Source organism: Chelonia mydas, chromosome 27 (assembly GCF_015237465.2).
Source record: "Chelonia mydas isolate rCheMyd1 chromosome 27, rCheMyd1.pri.v2, whole genome shotgun sequence".
In the NCBI taxonomy this organism is placed as follows: domain Eukaryota; kingdom Metazoa; phylum Chordata; order Testudines; family Cheloniidae; genus Chelonia; species Chelonia mydas.
Window position 1 is genome coordinate 11942752 of NC_057860.1, and position 23821 is coordinate 11966572.

The 23821-nt window shown below is 51.8% G+C and overlaps 1 protein-coding gene and 2 non-coding genes across 3 annotated transcripts; 2 read left to right on the forward strand and 1 right to left on the reverse strand.

The window, feature by feature from the left end:
• Window positions 1-7503: 7503 nt before the first annotated feature.
• On the reverse strand, window positions 7504-7575 carry TRNAC-GCA. The gene has a single exon. It is a non-coding gene; the product is annotated as a tRNA-Cys (tRNA).
• A 7068-nt stretch (window positions 7576-14643) lies between these two features.
• LOC119564559 (dickkopf-related protein 4-like) lies at window positions 14644-19664 on the forward strand. Its single transcript, XM_043536856.1, has 4 exons — window positions 14644-14833; window positions 17717-17897; window positions 18404-18599; window positions 19201-19664. Exons 1-4 carry the CDS (start codon window positions 14672-14674, stop codon window positions 19259-19261), a joined length of 600 nt encoding a protein of 199 aa, XP_043392791.1. The 5' UTR covers window positions 14644-14671; the 3' UTR covers window positions 19262-19664.
• On the forward strand, window positions 15778-15871 carry TRNAI-UAU. Its single transcript has 2 exons — window positions 15778-15815; window positions 15836-15871. It is a non-coding gene; the product is annotated as a tRNA-Ile (tRNA).
• Window positions 19665-23821: the final 4157 nt, after the last annotated feature.

Here is a 23821-nt window from a genome sequence, read left to right on the forward strand (position 1 = left end):
ACACTGAGCCAGGGAGACCGAGCGCTCGTGCCCCCTGCTGGCGTGTGGGTGCCATGGCTGGGGGGGGCGGGGTAGAGAGCCAGAGATGGGGTCAGACCCCTCCTGCCCCAGCTCCCCCCGCCTCTGCCCCGCATCCCTGTGCCGCCTCTGGCAATTCCCTGCCCCTCCCTTTCCTCAGCAGGGCGCCTGGGTTCTGTTCCCAGCGCTGAACAGGGCAGGGGCTCTAGTGGTTGGGGGACAGGCTGGGAGCCAGGACGCCCGGCTTCTATCCCTGGCTCAAGGAGGGGAGTGGGGTCTAATGGGTGTGGGGTGCTGGGAGTCAGGACTCCAGAGTTTTGTCCCCAGCTCTGGTCAGGGCAGGGGGTCTAGTGGGTTAGAGCGGGAGCTAGGAGCCAGGACACCTGGGTTCTCTGCTGGCTCTGGCAGGGGAGTAGGATCTAGTGGGTTAGAGCAAGGGGGGACCTGTGAGTCAGGACTATTGGGGTCTAGTCCCAGTACTACCACTAAGTCCCTGTCTCTCCTCTCCCTGCCTCAGCTTCCCCAGTTGTATAACAAGTGATAGGTAATAAGCCAACTTCCCACGGCTGGGGTGGTGGGGTGTCATTGGAAGCAATGGTGTTTGATATTTCCCTTAGCTGGAGAACAAACCAGACACCAGGGTGCTTTTACACTGGCAGGGATGGTGAAAACAAAGCAGTTGCCTGCTCCTTTCCCCCGGGGAGATTTGCAGGGAGGAGGGAGCGCTCTGGGGAGACAGCCAGACCCTTTGTGGGCAAGCTGGATGCTTCTGATCCAGACAGAGGGTTTCAGAGCAGCACCAGCAGGAACAAAGCACTGGCTGATAATGCGACAGACTGTCATGCTGCCCCTTGGGAGCCAGGCAGCGGAATACCCCACCACCCCCAGCAAACATCTGTGATCTTGTTCCATCAGCTGGAAGCTCCTGCACAGAACATGGGGATAACCAGGTTCAGCTAGAAACCCTGCCTGGCTCCAAAGGGAAAGGAAAGGTTGTAGGGACACTGCTCCTCCCTGCCCACCCTCGTTCAAGCTGGGCAGGGTCAGAAGGCCTCTGTAAATCTGAATTCAGGCAGAGGTGGGGATCAGCCGTGTCAGACAGACACCCCCTCATTGCGCTAGATGAATCATCTGCTGACCCTGCCCAGCTTGAACGGCTGATCCTCCCTGCCCCCAACCCTGCAGCCCCCATCCCTGAGACCACCTCTCCATTCAGGGCTTGGCACCGTGCACAGGCATGTGCAAATGGCTCACTGCGGGGGCCTCCATGGGTAAGTTAGGATGGAATCTCTCTCCTGGTCCCCAGGGACAGCAACCCCCCATCACATCTTGGAGCAGAGTCATGGCTGAGATCTCCAGAGCTCTGAGGACAAGCCCCAGTTTGGAATGGTGGGTCACTGCTAATGGGGAGGTCAGTTCCATTCAGCGCAGGGGCTTTTCCTTTCCAAGGGCTGGCACTACTTGCTACCCAGCTCCTATACCCCAGCCCTCTCCTCCTTCAGGGAGCTCTCACTCAGGAAAGCTCCTGGGAATTTCCTCCAGAGCCTGGAATGGAATTTACAAGTGGCAACATGACCCCATGAATGGCAGGCAGAATATGCCCCTGGGGGATCTGGTCTGAAAATGATCATAGAATCATAGAATATCAGGGTTCGAAGAGACCTCAGGAGGTCATCTAGTCCAACCCCCTGCTCAAAGCAGAACCAATCCCCAACTAAATCATCCCAGCCAGGGCTTTGTCAAGCCTGACCTTAAAAACCTCTAAGGATGGAGATTCCACCACCTCCCTAGGTAACCCATTCCAGTGCTTCACCACCCTCCTAGTGAAATAGTTTTTCCTAATATCCAACCTAGATCTCCCACACTGCAACTTGAGACCATTGCTCCTTGTTCTGTCATTTGCCACCACTGAGAACAACCTCGCTCCATCCTCTTTGGAACCCCGCCTTCAGGTAGTTGAAGGCTGCTATCAAATCCCTGCTTACTCTTCTCCTCTGCAGACTAAATAACCCCAGTTCCCTCAGCCTCTCCTCGTAAGTCATGTGCCCCAGCCCCCTAATCATTTTTGTGGTCCTTGTTGAACCTCATCAGATTTCTTTTGGCCCAATCCTCCAATTTGTCTAGGTCACTCTGGACCCTATCCCTATCCTCCAGCGTATCTACCTCTCCCCCCAGTTTAGTGTCATCCGCAAACTTGCTGAGGGTGCAATCCATCCCATCATCCAGATCATTCATGAAGATGTTGAACAAAACTGGCCCCAGGACAGACCCCTGGGGCACTCTGCTTGGTACCAGCTCCCAACTAGACATTGAGCCGTTGATCACTACCCGTTGAGCCCAATGATCTAGCCAGCCTTCTATCCACCTTACAGTCCATTCATCCAATCCATACTTTTAACTTGCTGGCAGAATACTGACGGAGACTGTATCAAAAGCTTTGTTAAAGTGAAGATATATCATGTCCACCACTTTCCCCATGTCCACAGAGCCAGTTATCTCATCATAGAAGGCAAACAGGTTGGTCAGGCATGACTTGCCCTTGGCGAACCATGTTGACTGTTCCTGATCACCTTCCTCTCCTCCAAGTGCTTCAAAATGGATTCCTTGAGGACCTGCTCCATGATTTTTCCAGGGACTGAGGTGAGGCTGACCGGTCAGCACCCCTTGGGGCACCCGAGCAGGGCCCAGCCATCCAGATTCCCCAGAGCACACCACACCCTGAAGATTGAGGCCCAGACTGTGATGCTGAGGCAGCCTGACGCCCCAACCCATAGCGCCAGCTCTGTGGGACAGGCAGCAAACCCAGCAGCGCGAAAGCTTGGGGAGAGAGACACTCTGACAGGCTAAAGAAAGAAGATGAATGGATAGAGCCACATGGCAGATGAGCAGCCTCAGAACCAGTGCAGCAACTGATGATGATAATTAATAACCCGGCCCTGTCTCAGGTGGATTGGGCCAAGCCCAGACTCCCAGTGCCTTGATCAAAAGAAGTAATAATCCAGTCCGGCTGACACTCTCCACCCACGCCTGCCCCCTTCCCCCAGGAGAGGATTCCAGCTCTGGAGGGAATTAAGTCTCTTTCAGCCAAGCCAGCAGCAGGGTTGAAGCCCCTGGTTCAGAGGTGGGGTGAATTTATACTCACCTGTGGAACACCAAAGGCTAAGGGGGCTGGGTGGAGTTGGGCAGAGCATGGCCAGAGGCTGGCAAGCTGCCCCCCTCTCCCCAGACACACCTACTGCTTCAGCAGCGCCACCTGCAGCTCCCCCCTATTCCAGCCCTGGGCTCCCTGGCCCTCCACCCCCGTCCTGATGCTCCTCAATTCCAACCCACAGCCTTTTCTGCTTTTGGCCCTGACTGGGGAAACTGAGGCACCAAGGCACAGTGACTTGCTCCAGATCTGGCTGTTTATGGAGTGACCTCAGGCGTTCGCTACTCCTGGTTCAATGGGCATGTTCAGACAACCCCCACTGAAAGTGGAATTGGAGCTCCCTGGATCTGGGACATACTGACAGGAAACAAACCTGGGTATCCACAAGTCTAATGCTCCCATCAGCCCATCCTCCTCCTCCCAGATGACTCCCTAGAGGGTCTGAGAGGCTCCCTACCCATCCCTGGCTGCTCTTCCATGCATGGGACTCTGATGACAGAGCTGGATTAGCTGGAACTAACTCTGACCCAGGCAAGGACTTCCCCAGAAATTGAAACTAGAGGTGGTTCGAATTTACAGAGGGGTTGGAAAATGACTAAAGTAGCAACACTGTGTAACTAACTGACCATGGGGGGGAATTCAGGAGGGTTGTACAGCCCCCCAGGAGGGGTGTAGGGAAATCCCTGACTCAGCCAGCGCGTGCCTGCCATTAGCTCCCCCCTGACCCAGAAACCTGTCTGGTCTGCAGTCAGCAAGAGGGCACATGCAAGCCAATTGCACCATCAGACGCTCCCTTTTAATTTGCTTTGGCCATAAATCAATTCCTTTTTTAAAAGGCAGATGAAGAATACCTTCAATCTGAGCCACTCTGTCATGTCACCGGCAAGGGGGCTTGCTAGTATCCGCAACTGAAAGGGAGGGCAGGCAGGGCTGGACCTGGGTTCAGTTCAGGAGGGCATGGCCAGGAGGTTGAGATCCAGATCTGACCCCTCTCTCCCTAGGCTTCAGAAGCATTTGGAACTGGAGTTCTGGTTCTTCTTGTTAGTTTTGGGGACACAGCGGTGCCAATCCACCCACCAAATGCTCCCTAGAGGCTCTAGGGAAAACTTTTGCCCCCTTGTTTCCCTCTCCCATCCTTGCCATTATTTTAGTTCTTGAGCAGTTAAACTTGTGAGCCCAGGATTTAGCCCCCATCCCAATTGCCTGGCAGCACAGCATCACACCCGCCCCACCATCCCTGTCTGGACCCTGCTTATGGACACAGGCAACCATTGCACACAATCAGCTTGGCCAGCGGCGCAGCCAGCCGCCTGCTGAATAACTCCATGGGGACACTCCCCCCAACACACACACACACACACACACTGCCAAGCCGCTGCCTGCCTCACTGATTCTCCGAGCAGCATTCTGGCACTGATGCTCAGAGTCTATCAGCCCAGGACCACAGGCTGGGCTGCCCCAGGCCCTGAGCCAGCCCCACTGCCCTGCTTGGTAATGTCAGGCCAAAGAGGCCATCGTCGCTGGGATGTGCCCCCCCCCCCCCAAGCCTGCCCACTGAGGTGGGGGTGCCAGTGCACCAGGGAAGGAAGAGGAGAGCCCTGCCCCGTCCCAGCCCCACATGAGGGCCCGGAGGGACCCAGAGCTTGAAGGGTCACTGACTGTGACACCAGCCCCAGGTTGTCAGTGACAGAGTGGGGAGAGAATCTGCACAGAATGACAGCTGGCTCAGCCTGGGGGGTGGTCAGTCATCCACCCTGCACAGGTGCAGGGGGCAGCCGTTAGGGCTCCGGGAAGAACTGAAGGAAGTGTTTGCTTTGCTCCTGAGGCCTGGCCTGACCCCTTTTCTTGCAATCTCCCTTCTGCTCTTGGAAGCAGCGTCCTGGCCTCATGCTTTACAATTCGCTGACACCCAGGCAAGGCAGAGTCCACGCTCTGCAACCCAGCCTACATGGCTACTGGCTTCTGGCATTCACATTGTCCTGCTGCCCCCTAGTGGCGTGAAGGGAAATAAAGCATCATTCTTCATTTATTTTGGTTGTGTTTCATGCAATATATTCCACACCCCACTTCCCTATTCCCCCCTTCCCCTCTTCCATTCCCATTCCCAAGAAATAGAAACCAAAACCTCCTTCCTTAGCACAGCCTTTTACTGTGAGCTCTTCAGGGCTGTCTCTTACTCTGGGAGCCCTGATTTCAGTTGGCCTCTCGGCGCTACTGTATATTAAACATGAGCAGCGATAATGCCACTGTTCCTTTTTCCAGCAAAAACGTTACCCTGGGGCTGGAAAAGGAGAAGGCAGAAGAGAGCTAAGACCCAGATGCTCATTCGAAAGCGAAGCACCTGAATCCAGATCAACCCGCCTGGCCTGATTCTCAGAGACTGCTGCTGTCAGGAGTTGTGGCTTGGCAGCAAGGCAGAGAATCAGCCTGCTTGGCAAGGCCCCCTAAGCCCTACCTAGGCACCCAGCAAATCAACAATCAGAAGAAGCGTGGGACTAGGAATAAGAGGGTGGCATTTAAAAAGGGGACAATTGAGAGTGAATATAAGGGAAAGCTTCTTGGCAGAGATGGGTGAAGCTGGGGTCTTTGCTCCAGGGAAAGGTGGGAACCCCATCCCATAGGGCACTTATGATCAGACCAAGCAAAATGCTGGCAACAGGGGATAACCCGGCGCTGTCCAGGCTAGGGACTAGATGCCCTGCTACGTCTTGCCCAGCTTTTGATTCCACACACCCTCATTTGTTATTGTAGGGTTGTTCAGGAGGGCTGGGCTGAGAGACATATTGTGCCACAACCCTTGTGCCATTCTAAAGCAGATCGCTCTGCTCCACTCAGCCAGCGGGGACAGGGGAACACCCTGTTCCCACTCCTGTCCCCTTGTATTTCACCCCACTGCGACAGGTGGCCGAGAACAGCTCCCCTGTCACGTCAAGCCCCACAAGGCACCGGCCCCGGGTCTCCCAATGCATCTCCGGTCTAGGTGTCTCTCTAGGTCTGACTTCACTGCTCTGGAAGTCAGTGGCAAGACTCCCCTGGACTCCAAGGGAGCAGGCCGAGGCCTGTAGACCATAATGCTTCTTTGGGGGCACCCTTCCTGCCACAGCATGGCCCCGCAGGCATCCCACCTAGTGCTCCCAATAACAGCCCAGAGTCCTTAGACTAAAGTCCCCCTTCCCGGGGCTCAATATACTAGTAACAGGCTTAATCCACAGCAAGGGAGATTTAGGTGAGATATGAAGAAAAACTCTCTCACTCTACGGTTAAGCTCTGGAACAGGCTTCCCAGGGGGGCTGTGGAATCCCCATCACTGGAGGTTTTTAAGAGCAGGTTGGACAAACGCCTGCCAGGGATGGTCTCTTGGTATACATGGTCCTGCCTCAGCACAGGGGGCTGGGTTTGATGAGGTCACAGAGACCCTTCCAGCACTACAGTTCCATGATTAAGCCTTTAGGAATTAGTGTACACGGGCACTGTCAAGGCTAAGCCCTTCCCTTTTGGGGTTTCCAATATCACACTCAATCCAGAAGTCCAGGCTCCCAGGTCTCCCTCCATTCACCTCTGAACCAGGGAGCTTTCAGTCCCACTGCAGCTCCTGGTGCTCCTAGAGAGTCTTTTCTTCCCAAGTCTCATCCTGCCAAGTCTCTGGACTCAACTCCAGCTTCCCTTCAGTTCAGGAATTTCCTTGCCCACCAGTCATTCGCCCTTCAAACTACCTGCCCTGCCCTCGTCAGAGTCACCGGACAGCTGGGTTTTTTATCCGGCTCAGGAGGTAGCCCCCTTTCCCCATCTTGTCTGCAGCTTCCCGAAACACCTGCTCCATGGTATGGAACAGGGTGGGCTGGCTCTGAGTCCCCTTCCTCTCTGTTCCAGGCTGTCTTTATCTCCCATGCCGGCTACAGCGCCCAGTGCATTGGGGGCACTAAAAAGAGAAGAAAAACGGAACTAATTCCTGAGAACCCATGTGGATCCCAGCGCTGGCAGCTGGACCCTGACTCTACTTACAGCGAAAACTGCAGGCTCACATGAGTCTAACTGAGATATATTTTCTGTAGCAACCCCTGCCTTTCTTGCCATTGGGCTGGAACTGGAGAAAGACAGAAAATGAAACAGATTAAACATTTCCACAGACTCTCTCCCCCTACACCTCCACTTTGGTTTTACAAAAATCTTTAGATGGGGTGAAAAGATTCCCTTTAAAAAACCTGTTAAATGGAGATAGGATGGGTAATTTTAAGCCCCGTATTGGTGCTGTAGGAACTACAAAAATAATTGTCCATTACAAGATTTGCCCTGTCCAGTGGGGATTCTGTGTAAAAAAATGATAAGTATTTAAAATGAGGGGGCACCCGGATTTGAACCGGGGACCTCTTGATCTGCAGTCAAATGCTCTACCACTGAGCTATACCCCCTCTGCTGGAAGACACAAGAGGAAAGCATTTTGTTATAGAGTGGATTGCACAAGCCCAGCTGTTAATTTAACTGGGTATCGGCAATATGTTACAGCCAGCTCCTAAAACAACCACCCACACAATGGGTGGACGCTGTGCTATGGGGTGTGTTTGCACAGGGAGTGATTCAGACTGCATAGCAAAGCTTTAAGCAGCAAGAGCCTGGGGGGAGACTTTAAACCTTTTCATGAATGCTGGGTTGTTGGATGTTACACATCACCATCACTCTTGATGTGCAGCAGATTTATCCATTTTTGAAGGCCAGCTGGGGTTAGTCTGATCATCTAGTCTCACCTTCTGCATAGCACAGGCTGGAGAATTCCCCCCAGAGATTCCTGCATTAAACCTAATCACCTCGGGTTGAAGTATAGCAAGTCTATCTGTAGACAGCAGTCCACCCCGCTCCACATCTGGGGTGCAGCTCCTGCAGGCCGTGAAACCGCAGGGACCGACAGACATCAGTTACATGGCAGCCACCAAAACATGCTGCTGAAATATTCCCGGCCCAGAAACCTGTAGCTGGCTGGTGGGGTTCTGAAAGGGGTGAGCAGTACCTGTTTGGTATGTCGCGTGCCCCCTATAAGAGAGGCGTTGCCAGGCCCCAGCCAGAGGCTGGACTCAGGGGTGTAATGGCCATTCTGTCACAAGCCAAAGGGAAGCAGGTCCTCTATTCAGAGAGGGCACAAAGCATTAATCAGATTCTTAAAGGCAGCATGTCCTAGTGGACAGAGCACTGGGCTCAGAAGAAATGGGTTTTGGCCCCAGACAAGTCACTTTCCCTCTCTGTGCCTCAGTTTCTCCATCTGTAAAATGGGGATAATGCCACTGACTTCCTTCGTAAAGCACTTGATAACACGGCATTTACAAAGGGAGGAAAATAACTCAAGACCTTTAACTCTTTCCACATTGGTATTTTCCTCACTGGCGAGTAAATGAACCTGTCAGAGAAATTACATAGACCGTGGAAGCTTCACTAGCTGTATCTTGAATAGGTATCACTCTGGCTTAAGCAACCTCTGAACTCTGCCCACGTTCTTCTAGTACCAGACTGGCTGATTTTGAATCTAGTTGTCCCAAGCAAGGGGGTTCCCACCCCTTTCCTCGTGAGACAATTCCACCGACGGATTCATCCTACTAAGGAAGTTTCCCTGGGGACTACATTTTGTTCCTAGTTATTTGCAACCAAAAAATTTCATTAGCTTAGAAGTAAGGGTCCCCAGGGCTGCCTCATTCCTCGAAGGGTGGCCTCGGAAAGCCAGGAAATAAAGACTCACGTCAGCACTGGAAAGCCAGGCCATAAAGAGTTGTGGTTTCTTGCCCCCACTCATTGCTTACATCCTTTAAATATATGTCATCACTCGCCCCACCTGCTCCCTTAGTGATTGCTTGGAAAAGACCAGATAATCACATTTTAAAAAGACCTCATACATGTAGAATGGTAGACAGGGCTGGCCCTAGGCCAAATGGCGTCCCAGGCGAGGAGCATCTTCGGTGCCTCCTTCCATTTTATATTGTTGCGTAGATAGGGGTTCGATAAATATCTCTGGCGGCCCATTAAATATGTCCTTTATTAGGCACTACTTACACTCTTCTTCAAGTCTAAAAACGCAAGTACACTTTCACATTTACCCACTGAAACAAGGTTCACAGTATCACAGCTGGGCTCTCACTTCACTTCACTTTGTTCTTATATCTCACGGACTGAGTGGCAACGCTCTGCCCGATATACCCGCGAGGGCGTGGCTGACCACATTCTAGGATGGCGTTTCTCAAACTGGGGTCCGCCGACCTGTACTTGGACCCCGCAGATCAACTCCTCCCCTTCCCTCAACTCCTCCCCCTCCCTCCCAGTGCCTCCTGCACGCCGGGGAACAGCTGTTCAGCGGCATGCAGGAGGTGCTGGGAAGGAGGGGGAGGAGCGGGGATGGGGCGCTTGGGGGAGGGGGCAGAAAGAGGTGGAAAAGAGGTGGGGCAGGGGTGGGACCTTGTGGGAAGGGGTGGAGTGGGAGTGGGGAGTGGGGCCTGGGGCTGAGCAGAGGGGTTGGAGGTCTACGAAAATGTTTAAATCTAAATGGGGGTCCTCAGGTTGCTAAAGTTTGAGAACCGCTGTTCTAGAAGGTTTGAGGCAAATGTCTTTCTTAGAGAGTCTGGAAGGTTCCACAAGATTCTACAAAGGTCCAGAACATTCCAGGAGTTTAGTGACAAATGAATCCACCTGCAGAACACCTGAAACATATGACTTCAAACATTCTATTTCCCCTTTTGTCGCTAACCACAAAAACAGAACCCCCCCCAGCCCGAGCGCTCACCTGGGTTGCCTGCCCCTAAATCCGACCCTGATGGTAGATGTTGGGGGCAGAGGAAAACCTGCCTCGAGCAGTCATCAAGATAAAAGAACCAACAGGGGTTAGATTCAAATGTGCTCTCTGGAGCGGAGATTATTAACCCATCTGAAGAGTGTACCAGCCCAGCGCAGTCAGAGCTACTGACCTTCCTGCTGCCCAAGTGCTGGTTACAGTGGGGGCCCTGGGAACTAACAGAGAAATGGCTGGTTGTAGCTGATATGCAGCAGGGACCAGGATTTTGCAGAGACCTCGACCAAATGTGACAGGGACAAACGCCCAGCTGGAGACTGATAAAGGGAAACTGCCCTGATCAGTGATAATGCCCTAGGAAGCTAAATAAATATTTGCTATTTAAGACTCTCTATAAACACACACAGCAAATCAGGAGTAGAGCTGAGAGAACCCAGGAGTCCTGACTCCCAGCCCCTGCCTTAAGCACTAGATACTCTGCTTCCTGGAGCCTAGAATAGAACCCAGGTGTCCTGTTACCCGTGCCAGGACTCTGCTGCCAGAGCCTGTTTTCAAAAGACTTTTTAGAATCACCCGTCTGTAGTGAGCAGTCCCCTTAGTGGATATTGCTCCAGTGTCAGGGGAAGGGGCATATTTGCCAGCTCAAACCTAAAACTAGATTTGGATCCCATTTTATTTACACCCACAAAATTGGAGAGGACCACTGACTTCAACAGAAGCCCTCCTATGTGCTGGTCTTGCCAACCTCTGGCAACACCTCAGGAGTTGGCCTCCTTTTCATACTTTGGAGACCCTGCTATTTGTAATCCCTGTAAGAGATCTGTGTAAGAGCCTCTCATCAGCAGATCTCAAAACACTTTAAAGAGGAGGGTAGGAACATCACCCTGTTTTACAAATGGGGAAACTGAGGCCAAGCAGCTGGCCTGTGACAGAGCAAGGAATACAGGGCAGCTTGCTTGACATCCTAGTACTATGCCACACACCGGTAGCAGAGCATCTTATTAAGCTGGGTAACATGGGACCAGCTGACTGAGCACAGAATTCTCTGGACTCCTTTCTACGGGAAAGGAGACGATCACACAAAGAATCCGATTCTGTCTCCTTTCCTTCAGTGCTTTTGTCTCCTGGTGCTCACCCTTGGCCTACCACCCACCCCACCCGCACAGCTCCCCTCACAAAGCTCCAGGACAAAAGAGGCCCCAGTGACGTTACCCCTCACTGGCAGCTAGTTAATGAGTACATATTGTTTTCCTTAAGGGCCCAGAGCTAAGGGTGTTCTGGCTGTGGCCCTTTGGATCCAGCAGGCCCCAGAGCTGGCAGTCCCTCTGGCGAGGCACTAATTTCGCTTCTCACAAGTGCATGATCCAGCGACATTCCAGGAGGGGCTCTGTGAGAGGCTCCCATTAAACTCGGGACATTCCCGGCTTTTCGTGACTAAGTGGCAGTGAGCATAACAGCAGCATTGTCCATTCCAACCCCCTCAAAAATCACGAGTCAGGTGCTAAAATCACAAGATCAATTTACAAATTACGAGATTTCAAACAGTAACACAGCTGGGGTTCTGTTTAGTGTACTGATGGTTTCTGAGCTGGCAGCATGATGTTTCCCACTTTCCTCCGCCACCATGAAGGCCAAAAACTTACTTTGAAAGCAAAGCTACAGTGGTCAACTTAACTACGTCACACAGGATGTGAAATTTTTCACAGCCCTGAGCAAGGTAGCTAGGTTGATCTAAGTTTTAGGTATAGACCAGGCTTGAGAGTTTCACTTAAATCACATGACTCCAGGAGCTGGGATTTTAAAACCAAACCTAATTAGCTGGCGACATCATAACGAGTCCAAATCACCAAAGGGTGTAACTATCCTAGAGGGCGGGGAATTGCCAAGCGGGAGAAGTATAAGCAGGAAGAAGGAGAGGAAATGAAGAAAGTCTGGACAGCGCAATTTGAGTGAGGTCTATGCAGGGAAGCAACAGAAGCTTCAGGACTGGGGATATTAAACCTAGAGGGTAAGGAGATGACCCACCATAACCATTATTTTCTTGGTTAGCTAGCTGCTGTGGGTGAAATTTACCCCCTGTGCAGAGAGCTGGTACAAGGCCTAGCCGTCCCTCATGTTCCCTAAGCAGAACATCAGTGGTGCCTAGGAGTGTATTTTTACTTACTGTAAAATATATTAAAGAGTCAGAAACTTGATGGGAGGGGGGGGAAAATCAGCCACTGCTAAACCTTCTTGATTGAGGGAGGCAGAGACAGCATTGTCTCCTGAGGAATCCTCTCAGAGGAGAGCATTTATTTATTTGCCCACAGCTGGTCATTCCACTCAGCCCCCCAGCTGGGCCAATTTGTCCAGAGGAGCAGAAGATAAGGCCCCCAGCGCCAGGCAAACACGGTCATTTGCAAACCCATTAGGGGAAGTGCTAAGCATGTCACTCTGAGGGTTTGTCAGAAGGATGAGGTGACAGGTCGGGAGAACTTGGATAAACTATCCCAAAGGACACGTCTAGAGAGCTGGGGCTAATAACATGCTGCACAGACAAAGAGGATCTCAAAGCGCTTTATGGCATTGTTAGCCCTGTTACGTCAGGATGGGGAAACTGAGGCATGGAGTGAGGGAGTGACTCCTTCAAGGTCACACAGTGAACCAATGAAAATGGAACCCAGGAGTCCTGGCTGCCAGTTCCCATCACTAGATCACCTTCCCCGTCTGAGCTGGGGATAGATCCAAAGTGTCCCGACTCCCAATCTGGTGCCCCAGAACAGTAGAGAAAGTATCAGGGCACTGTGCACACCTATGGGGTGGTTTCTAACAGGCAGAGAAGCTGGGCAGGCATGAACTCTGCTCAGGATACTTCCTTTGCTCTCTGTGGTCTACTGAGGGGGTGTTGGCAGGGTCTGCACAAAAGCCCTGCAGACTGGGATGAACAGTGCCTCGTAATGTACCTGCAAACCACAGAAGCATATACAGACTCGGACAGGGACCTGGGCTCCAGCTGGGCCTATGACAGATCCTTAACAGTGACTCCCTTCCCTGAATAAGGCCCTGGTCATCCCACGGCCACTACTAGCCAAGACTAGCCCCAATTCCCTGTCCGGGATTTGGGATTTATTAGAGTCATGAGCTAGCCAAGCCATCCTCTGGCCTAGCCCCCAAGTACCCTGGGCTGGAAAGCTGATAGAAACAGCTTCTGACTGGAAATGAGCAGAAAACCAGGCCCAGCATCCAAGCATCCCCAAAGCCTAGATCCAGACTCTACGGCTATGCCTTGCCTGCTAGACCTCAAAAGATCTGCAATCAATCCCTCTGTCTGCAACAGGCTGCCCTGTGTGACCTCAGGCAAGGGACTCTGGTGCCTTGCTCCCACTGAAATCATTAGGAGTTAGGCACCTAAATAGCTTTGAGAATCTGTGTCTCAGTTCTTCTACCTGTGAAATGGGGGCAGTCTGCCTCATCTATTTAGCCTGTATGTTCTTTAGGGATGGAGCTGTCTTTACAAGGCCAGGATATACTCAGGCCTGGCAGAATTCCATTTTTACTTTTTTATAATTTTGACAGATATCGGTGTTTAGTTTTAAGCATCATTGTTATTCTTTTTTCTATTTCAGTTTTCACAATTGCAGGAAATTTGGAGCCGGTGGTGGGAGAGACAAAAATTATTTAATGACAATAGACATTGAGATTCAAAAGCTTTATAACCATTAAAGCACAAGTTGTCAATATCACACGTCCAAATATAGGAAGCAACTGTCCATAAGTCAACCTCTGATCAGTTCTCAAGCAGCTCTTTTCTTACTTTGCTTATCTGTCAATTTCGATTATCACCAGTGGAAATATTTTCTTCTTTGGTTTGAGTGTCTCCAGTGAAATTGACATTTCCCAGGAAAAATCAAATCCTTCCAAGCCTACAGATAAGGCAGCTGATAATAACAATGCTGTGGCTAGCACATTTCGGTTGTAGTGGAACAGACGGATCCAAACATGTTTCTGGTCAGAGAAGTGAAACTGACATTCTTGTTTTCTGTTTCAATTACTGACCCAAATTTGTGTGTTTTCTTTGTGACAGTGTCTGCGCCCCTTGTATAATCCCACAGGATGGAATTTGGCCAGGACACTGGGTTCAAAGCCCTGACTCTTACGCAAAGCGCCATGGGTTAATGACCATTATTACTTACTAGCTATATTATGATAGCATCTAGCAGCTCCAACTGAGATCAGGGCCCCATGGTGCTGGGCGCTGCACAGACACAGAGGGAGAGAATTCCATCAGAATACGCCTGCCTGGCCCTACATTCTATAAGCCAATGTATGTTAGGGCCTCAGACGCGTCCCCAGCACGGCACCCCTGAGCCATTGGCTCTGTGCAGTCTCAGCCCTTGTACACGGCATGCTGGATCTGCATTGAGACCTGCAACTCGCATCCCCCTCGGAAAGCATTAAGCAGCTGGACTCTGGCTAATTGGCGCGGTGCTGGAGCTGGCTGGATCCTGGGGCTGCCCCTCGTGTGCTCAGTGAGCCCAGAGCCAGATTGCTGGGGGCTTATTTATTTTGGGGGCTGTTTTGGGAAGGCCGGTGATTATGCTAATCCTTTAACCCCTGATTGCCTCCTCCTTCCCATTAGATGGTCAAACAGCTTTAGCAGCAGGGACTGAGATAGGCTCTGGGCTATATAAACCTAGGGGCTGGCACTGGGTTTCCTATCACTCCAAAGGGAAGATCCTCACCCTACCATTTGCCAGATCATCATGTGGGCATCTCCTGCCAGGCTCTGGCTCCTCTCCTTGCTCCTGTGGCCCCTGCCTGCTGCGCACGGCTACATCTGGGCATGGATGTACTCTATGCCCTACCACGCCCCAGATGAGGCCGCCCTCTCCAAAAGCTCCAGCCCCCTGGCCGAGGAAATTACGGTAAGCAAGGGATGGGTGGGCACTTGCCCCGCAGCCTTCAGCCTGCCTGGTTTGACTGTCGGGGACCAAGTATCAGAGGCAGGGAGGGGTCTCTATTTCTCCTTGTGCATCCTGCATCTAACAGGCCAGCCTTTGCAGTGTAATACGGGGTACATACGGCCAGTGGTTAGAGCACGGGATTTTTTTGGGTGGGAGAAAGAATCAGAATTCTTGGGTTCTATTCTCTGCTCATGGGAAGGTGTGAGCTCTATTAGCTAGAACCAGGCCTGGGGCGCCAGGACTCTTGGGTTCTATCCCTCACTGTTACTGCATGACCTATGACAAATCGGGGCCTTGTTCAAAGCCCCTTAAAGTTAACAGGAATCTTTTCATTGACTGCACAGGCTCTGAATCAGGCCCTGTAATCTTGCTGTACCTCATTTTCCCCTGCTGTAAAACAGATACATTTATGGTATAGAAGGGTTTCAGAGTAGCAGCCGTGTTAGTCTGTATTCGCAAAAAGAAAAGGAGTACTAGTGGCACCTTAAAGACTAACCAATTTATTTGAGCATAAGCTTTTGTGAGCTACAGCTCACTTCATCGGATGCATTCAGTGGAAAATACAGTGAGGAGAGGTATAGAAGTTAGCGTTGCTGGCTTCCAGGCAGGTGGCCCAAGGGCAATTCGTAGCCAATGCAGCAGTACATTTGGTGCCCTTTGACAGCCTAGTGCAGTGGTTTTCAACCTGTGGCCTGTGGACGCCTGGGGGTCCGCAGACTATGTCTAAGATTTCCAAAGGGGATCGCAACCCCATTTGAAATTTTTTAGGGATCCGCAAATGAAAAAAAACTTTGAAAAACCACTGGCCTTGTGGGTAGAGCAGAGGAGTGTTGCATGCTTTGAAAGAGCGGCACCCGTTGCTGTGCCAATCCTGATTCAGAGGCAGAGAAAATGAATTTGCAGATGCTCCAGTGGCGCAATTGGTTAGCGCACAGTACTTATAAAGCAGTACTTGACTGAGCAATGCTGAGGTTGTGAGTTCGAGCCTCACCTGGAGCAGGTGTTTTATGGGTATGGAATTCTCTGGCCTGTTTTGAGGAAGTCCAATGAATCCAAACAGGCAAAAGAGGGTCCCTCTGGCCTCAAAAATCAATGGACACTCACAAGGGGTGTGTGAGCTTTAAGCAATTAATGACTGTAAAAAGCTTCCCTAGCTGGGTGTTTTAATCCTTAAGGGGACACAGCCACATATATATTAGATATCTCAAAATCAGTTCTTGAGCTGTGTTATTAGAAGCCCCTCAGGTTATTAACCCAGGAGGAATGTCAAAAATAGATTTAAGTTGGGAAATGCTTCCCCCCCTTGTAAAAATTCCTGCAAACACTAATTTTTTGTCCATGCTCATTCAAATTTTTCTTCAAAAATGTTCAGGTTTTCACTGAAAAACCAAAAATGTTAGTGGGGGTGGGGAGAGGAATTTTGTTTTTTTGTTTTGTTTTTTCCCCAAAGAAACCCTCCCATGCCAAATTTCATTGAAAACTTATTTTCTGTGAAAATTTTCATTTCATCAAAAAAAAAAACAACCCAATTTTTTGTTACAAAAAAAATGTAGACGGAAAATTTTCAGCCAATTACAGCTCAGATGTAGCCGGCGTGTTTCACTTTGTTTTCTGTTTAAGTTTCACTTCCTGGTTCTCATGCACTAACTCAGCATTGCAGTGTTTAAATCCAAACCGTACAAAACCTCACCCTGTTTTTACGGATTCTTTAAAAAAGAAAACCAAGAAAACATTGCTATTCATGTGAAACTATTTTTTCTACTAAACCTACATCACCGTCTATAACTTCCTAACAGTGCCTTGGTTAGAAAGAGCCTCATACACAGAAGTGCTTAAAACAAACCATAAATTCTGGAGTGATTTATACAAACTGTCTCTGTCAGGAGTGGCCTGCTGGCTTTGAGCAGCTCTAACCCATATGCTTAGTACAGAAGTTCTCAAGGACTTAATTATTATTTTGACTATGTAGTATTCTGATTGTGCTAAGAGCGCCAGTAATGGACCAGGTCCATATGATGCTGAGTGCTTGGCAAACACAACAAAACATGGTCCTTCCCGCAAAGAACTCATGTGCTAAATAAATTAATTAACCCTCACAAGCCCCTGGGAGGGAAGAATTATTAACCCCAATTTCAAGTTAGGGAAACTAAGGCCAAGTTCATGCAGCTAGTCTGGGAAGAGAACCCAGGAGTCCCATCCCAGCCTTTCCTCGGCTGCCTTCCAGCGATGGGCCAAGGAGTGTGGCACCTGGATCTAGAAAATCCTTGTCAGCCAGACATCTCTGGGCAAGATTTCCAAAAGTGACTCAAGATTTTCAGTGTCCAGCTTCAAGGGGCCTGGCCTGATTTGCAGGGGCTGGGTGCTTACTGAATATGAGACCGCTTTAAGGCATCTCCAGTGGGGAGAAAAACTGAATCCCCCTGCCCTCCACTCCCTCCCCAACTCCTTCCCCGAAAAATGATTGGTGGCTTTGGAAATTATGAGCTAACCAGGCCTTTTCCCTCCACAGAAGGGTTTGCAATTAGGATGTCCCAACAGGTCAAAAATTAATCTGATTCTGGGTTGACAGGTTGGGTGGGAACTCAGGGGCCTTGCTGAGCCTGAGTCCACACCTTGCCCCTGTTGCTATCACACATTGAATCAACCCTCCCGCCAGGTCTCAGCACCCCCTAGCGTTGGGACATTTGGAATCCAGGTTGGCTTTGCGATTGCTATGGGAAATGCGGGGATAGGAACTCAGCTGTGGGGGCTGCTTCCCCAGTCAACCCCGCCCCCGCCTCCTCTGCCAAGGAAGCAACAGGGACATGCCTTTCCCATCTGACCTTGCATCATCTCTCCCCGCAGGCGGCCACAACGTGTAGTCAGGACCGACACTGCACCCACGGGCTCTTCTGCGATAAGCACTTCCGGCTGTGCCTTCCCCTGCGCCAGGAGGGACAGTACTGCCGCCGCGACACCCACTGCGCCAGGGGCCTGAGCTGTATGTTTGGCAAGTGCCACAGGCCCGTGCTGGATGGGCAGGAGGGTAAGGCATGGAGAGGAGCTGCTTTCCGGGCCCGAGTCGCCCTTATCCCATCCCTGGGCTTCAGGCGTGGCCGGGGTGGAGGAGCTCCTACTGGTCAGAGGCTGAGTACTAGGCCTGCGTGGGCCCCTGGCGTTAAGGCGGAGCAGCCTCCCAGCTGCTGTAATTTACACCTGGCCACTGGGAGACAGAGACTAGCTATAGGGCAGGGTGCTCCAGCCACGCCCCCCCCGCCCCGTGCCTCCCCTAGGAGGCGGGGCAAGGCACAGCTGTGGGGAGGGTCCAGCTCCTGCACCCAGAGGAGTGGGGTTTCTGTGGGAGGCTGGTCCAGACTGCAGAGGAGGAGGCCCTTGCATCCACAAGAGGGGAGGGACTGGGTGCTATGCTGGGTGGGAAGGAGAGCAACAAGAGAGACAGGGTGTGGGGTCCCGGAGGGTGGGGGGGAAACGGATGAAGCCCCTTCCTGACTACCTATCTCCCACCCCCCCACACACCCTGTCTGCCCCCAGGTGCCCGCTGCCGCCAGGACAAGGACTGTGGTGTGGCCGCCTGCTGCGCTCGCCATCATGGCGAGCTGCTCTGCAAGAAGAGGCTGGCCTTGGACGAGAGCTGCTTTGTGCCCCAGGGAGGCTTGGCCTTCAGCATCAACCAGGTCTGCCCCTGCCAGGAGGGGCTGGTGTGCAGGACCGGGGTTGCTGGCCGAGAGTGAGTGTGGGGAGCTGCTCACCGGGTGTGCTCAGGGCCTGGAGGTACTGTGGAGATCCTGCCTGGTCCGGGGCAGGACTCTGGGACAAGGAGGAGGATAGGGGCTTTCATGCCATCAGACCTGCCGGGACAGAATACAGCAGGAGGTGCAGGGGCATTAGTGAATGTCTGGCAATGCTGGATGCATTGCCCCTGCTCTTTACTTGAAGGGGATAGTGGGTTATAATGATCAGAGCCGGAGCGTGGGACCCAGGACTCCTAGGTCCGAACCCAGGTTCTGGGAGGAGAGTGTGGTCTAGTGGTTAGAGACGGGGCTTGGGAGCCAGGACTCCATCCTGCTCCCTATGAGGCAATGAGGTCTGCTGGTTAGAGTAGGGGAATTTTGCAGGTTTTCTGGGTGCTATTCCACTGACTCCTTGGGCGAGTCCCACCCCCACTTTGGGCCTCAGTTTCTCCATCTTTAAAATGGGGATAATACCTACCCACCCCCAGCGCATGCTGTGCAATTCCAGTGTCGGGCGGAGAAGGGCAGAACAGAAATTCCTGTTCTGAGCCTAGTCACGCTCTGACCCCTGGATCGCTCCCTTCTTGTCCCCTCCAGGAAAGCATTCGAGTACTGGCAGGATAAAAGTAACTGGAGATGCATGAAGCCCTTGCTGTAGAGAGGAGGTGACTGTGCATCCTTCCCTGAGGACAAGAGCTCTGTATTTATTCCCTGTAAATAGCATGTACATAGCCCTGCTCTCAAATAAACATGTATGATCCTTCAGCACTCAGGGGGCTGGCTTTTGTCAGTGGTGGCTCTGAGCCACCAGGTTAAACCACTGAGCTATAACATGACCTGATGCTTCGAAGCACGGGCTGTTCCCTGCAATAATGCCCTTGAGTTTTGCACATCGCTGTATGTGTGTGATTGCTGTATTCTCCCATTGCGTGTGTGTGCATGAGCATAGCTTTGCTGTACTCTTTGTGTGCGTGTGTGTATATATTGGGGAGACCTCACACTGCTTCCTAAATCGCCCATGGCAATCAGGGCAGTACTGGAAGCCTGATATTTGATTACCGGTATCGTAGCCTGCAGAATTCAATTTCTCTTTGTGTGGTGATCAGCACAAAGGGATGTTAGCTGCTCCCAGAAAAAAGGATGCAAAGAAAAGAAGGTAGGACCTGCGAGTGAACCAGAGATTTCTTGATCTGCAGTCAAATGCTCTACCACTGGGTTCCACATCTCCCCCGCTGCCTTACCGCTTACATTACCTGTTCATAAGGCCAGCTGGCAATAAGTACTATCTCCTTGTTGCCTAGTGACTGTCTGGCGCAGCGTGAGCAGAGGAGATGCAGCGTGTCCGAACAAATAAGTTAGGCCTACTAGTTATGTTAATCAGGGGAGGGGTAGCTGAAGAGCGGCTGAGTGTTACAAAGATCCAGGAGCCCCATGGCTAACACAGCTGTCCACCACCTCGGCACGTGTAGGTAAATGCAGCTCAGAGCAATCTGCAGGCAGGGTTTGATTCTCAGAGAGCCTGCACAGAGAGACGGCACGGTTTGGAGCATGCCCTAGAGTGAAACCAGGGAATTTTGGTCTTTACCACTTAGTCACGGTTCCAGTGGCTACGCAATTCTGTAATTAAAACACAAGGGCCCAGAGCTTCAAAGGTATTTTGGTGAGGTAGATGCCTAAATACCTTTGAGGATCTGAGCCAAGGTGCCTCTTTCATATCCCGGACTCCTAGAGCTGAAGTGCAAAGGACGCATGCAGGTTTAGCTGCCTTCTGTAGGACACCACAGCACCTCCTCAGTACAAAGGGGGGTAGCTCAGCAGTAGAACAGATGACTGCAGCTCAAGAGGTTCCTGGTTCAAATCTAAGTGCCCCTTGGATGGGACTTTTTTACCTCTGGAAATCATGACACTAGTCTAGTGCAGTGGGGTGCTGGGCTATGAAAGGGCATCCTGATGCTACTACAATACAAGCATTAAGAAGCCATAGCACATCCCTAGAGGAACTATTTCAGCAGTTCATCGCCTATTGCCTTCACGGGTAGAGATGTGGGTCCCCTTTCAGTTTGATTTCCCCCCCAACTTCAGCTCCCAGCTGTTGGCTTTTCCTCCCTTTCTCCACTAGATTAATAACATTACCAGCCCCGGTGCTCACAATTCTGCAAAAATCAAGAGATTGTATTTAAAAAAGAAAAAACCACGCATGATGTTTCAGCCATTGTGGGTTCTTTGGACTTGCCTTCTGGGTTTGCTGGGTCACACGTCCAAGCTTCTCTGAGGAGATGAGTCAGCAGCAGCAGCGAGGGGCTCATGTGTTGTGTCTAAAGCTTATTGACTAGAGCAGCCAGGAGCAGACTCAGTACACGCATGAGAACACTAAAAGGCGCTCAGGCAGAGGAAGGTTCAGTTCAGAAATGAAGTTAAAATGGGAACTGTTGCATTTTTGAGAGTTCACTTAAAGAAAGAATCTAATTGAGCCCTTCTGTCCACTTGCTTATTGCAGGCACAATCAAACTCCTTAACTTCCTGCTCTGCGCTGCTTGATGTTTCTGCTAAAACGATGAGCAGTGAAACAGTGTTGAGATTTAAATGACCATCAGTAGGTTCCAGAGTTAACACAACATTGCCATTAATGTGAGAGTTCACACCTCTCTAAGCTATTGTCTCAGGCCACATGCAGACTCAGGAAGAAAAATGCCCCAGCAATTAAAATCAGGAAGCTTCTCTTCCCAGTCACGAACATGCTTTTTTAAAAAAATATTAAAGTTGGGATTCCAGGCCACGGATCTGTGGCAAGAGGCGGATTCTAGGACAAGTTCAGCAGATGTGGCTATACAGAGCCCGGTGTATATGAGACAGCTCTTACCAGACACTGGGCACACTGCCTCTCCCATGGCACCAGTGCTTGTTTACCTGTCCTCCCCTTACTAGTGGCTGAGTTGTGTTAATTAACTAATTGCTCACGTCAGAGTCATTTCCCCAGCATGTGAGAGCAGGGCATATTCCAGGCCTTAGTGCATGAGACTAGGAGTTCAATTCCAGATCACGTAACATCCAGTACTTAAGTGTAGGGTGACTAGGAGTCAGGACTCCTGGGTTCCATCCCAAGGTCCCCCGGTGACTCTGTGAGACCTTGGTAAAGTCACTTAGGCCTGGCCCTAGTCTGAGTCTAGTGCTCAGCCCCCTAGACAGCAATGCTGACCTTTCCCCCAAAGGCAGGTGGAAGATCCCGGCAATTATTTTTAAAGGAAGACCTGAAATTGTGTTAGCTCCTTTAGCCCCACACTCACCTCTGTGTGACGTGGGGACAATCACCCCCCCTCTAGTCCCAGGGCATGTGGGAGGCTTGGCCAGCCAATGTGCAGCAAGTGCTTTGAGATCCGCCAGAGGGAGGGGCAGTGGGTTGCCTGGCTGGAGGTGCTGCATCGGGTGCGGTGCCGGATCAACACGCTGATTATGATCAGCTGCAGCTGCACAGATCCCTCCTCTACAAAGCACCTCCCTGTGCTTCCTGTTTATGTCTCTCTCTGTAATGTCGTTAGGCCCAGCTGCCTCCCTGAGGTCTAGGTACAGCTGTGAGCTCACGGGATTTCCATACTGTCAGAGAGAGACACACGCACAGCTCCTCTCTCACATGGGTGGTAAAATTGCCCCACAAGCCGACTCCGCCCAAAGCCCTGCTGACTCAGCTCCTAGGCCAGCAACGATCAGCTCTGTGTCACCTGCAGCCTTAGCGCTGAGCGTGCGAGCCCAGCCGCTGGGAGAACGCACCCCACACGGGAACCGTATAACGCCCTCAGGAGTCCGGCTACAGGCCGGTCCGGCTGGCCGCCCGACCGGCGATAGTGCAAAGTGCCCTAGAGACACTCACCCACTCCTGTCACACAAGGGGCTCCACGTGCCCGAGGCAGAGGGGAACCTGTCCCCCATAGCTCCTGGCTCTTGCACAGAGAGACTGCCCTATGCACCACTCAACTGGCCACAACCAGCAGCGGGCAGGCTACCATCTCACCGCAAGATGGTCTCCCTCTCTATCGGGGTCTCTGTAGAGACCAACGCTTGGGGCACATACCTGGCTGGGAAGGGACCCCCCGCAAGCTGCCCTTCCTCCGGAACCCACCTGCCCTCAGCACTTCCCCCTCATATATTCCCCCCTCTAGGTTTCAGACACTACAGCTTTGGGGGAGGAATAAGGTCAGTAGCAGCCCAGGGCTCAACCTCTATTGGCCCCAGTGCCATTATATTTCACTGACGCTCCTCACAGCCAGTGTCGGCCCCCTCTGACTTAGAGCCCAGGTGCATTCAGAGGCTCCAGTTCATCTCAGGGCCCCAGGGTGCTAGGCCCTTGTACACACAGAGAGAGGGAGAGTCCCCAGCCCCAAAAGTTCAGACCCTAAATACAGATGAGGATCTGGGCCACCCCGTGTAAATAGCCAAAGAGCGGAAGGAGGGGAAGTAGCACTGTCCCCATGCTATACGCAGGGAAACTGAGGCACAGATGAAGCAATTTGCCGAAATCATGGGGGGAGTCTGGGACAGTGTCCTAACCAGAGAGAGACAATAACGGGCTCAATGGGCCACAAGTCCAACAGGCTCTAGCCATTCCCCTCGCTCTGAGTTCCAGGCAGGACACACTCGGTCACTGGAAAGCCCCGCGCTCAGTTTGCAGGGGCAGGCCGGCGGCGACCACTGAGACATCCCCTTTCACTGCAAATGGCACGACAAGCCGAGGCTAAAAACAGCCATAGGGCTGTGCTTCCTTTAAGCTGAGGCTTCTGTTTCTTCCTTGACATCAGGCCCCTTCGCCGCCGCTTGCCAGGACTCAAGAGTGGGGTTCAGCTCCCTGGCTGGCCAAATTTCTCTCCTGACCTTCTTGGCCTGTGGCACATAATAGCTCAGATGCACCTGGGCTGTAATAGTTTGGGTGCTGGGAGGTGTTGGAGGCTTGTGACATACCAGGGGGTCAGTCTATGATCCGGCAGTCCCCTGTGGCAAGTCACTTGTTTCCCCATCTGCCCACTGGGGAGAACTGTCTAGCCTTCAGCTGCTATAGGGATATGGGGGGCCAGATAAGTATGCCAGACAGAAACATCTCTGGGAAACCCTCAGCAAGTTTCTCACTCTGTGAAACGGGGCAAATGCATCCTCCGTCATGCCAGTTGAGATTGGAAGCTCTTTGCCCCGTCTCACTGGCCGTGCAGCATCCAGCAAGGGGCCATGCTCC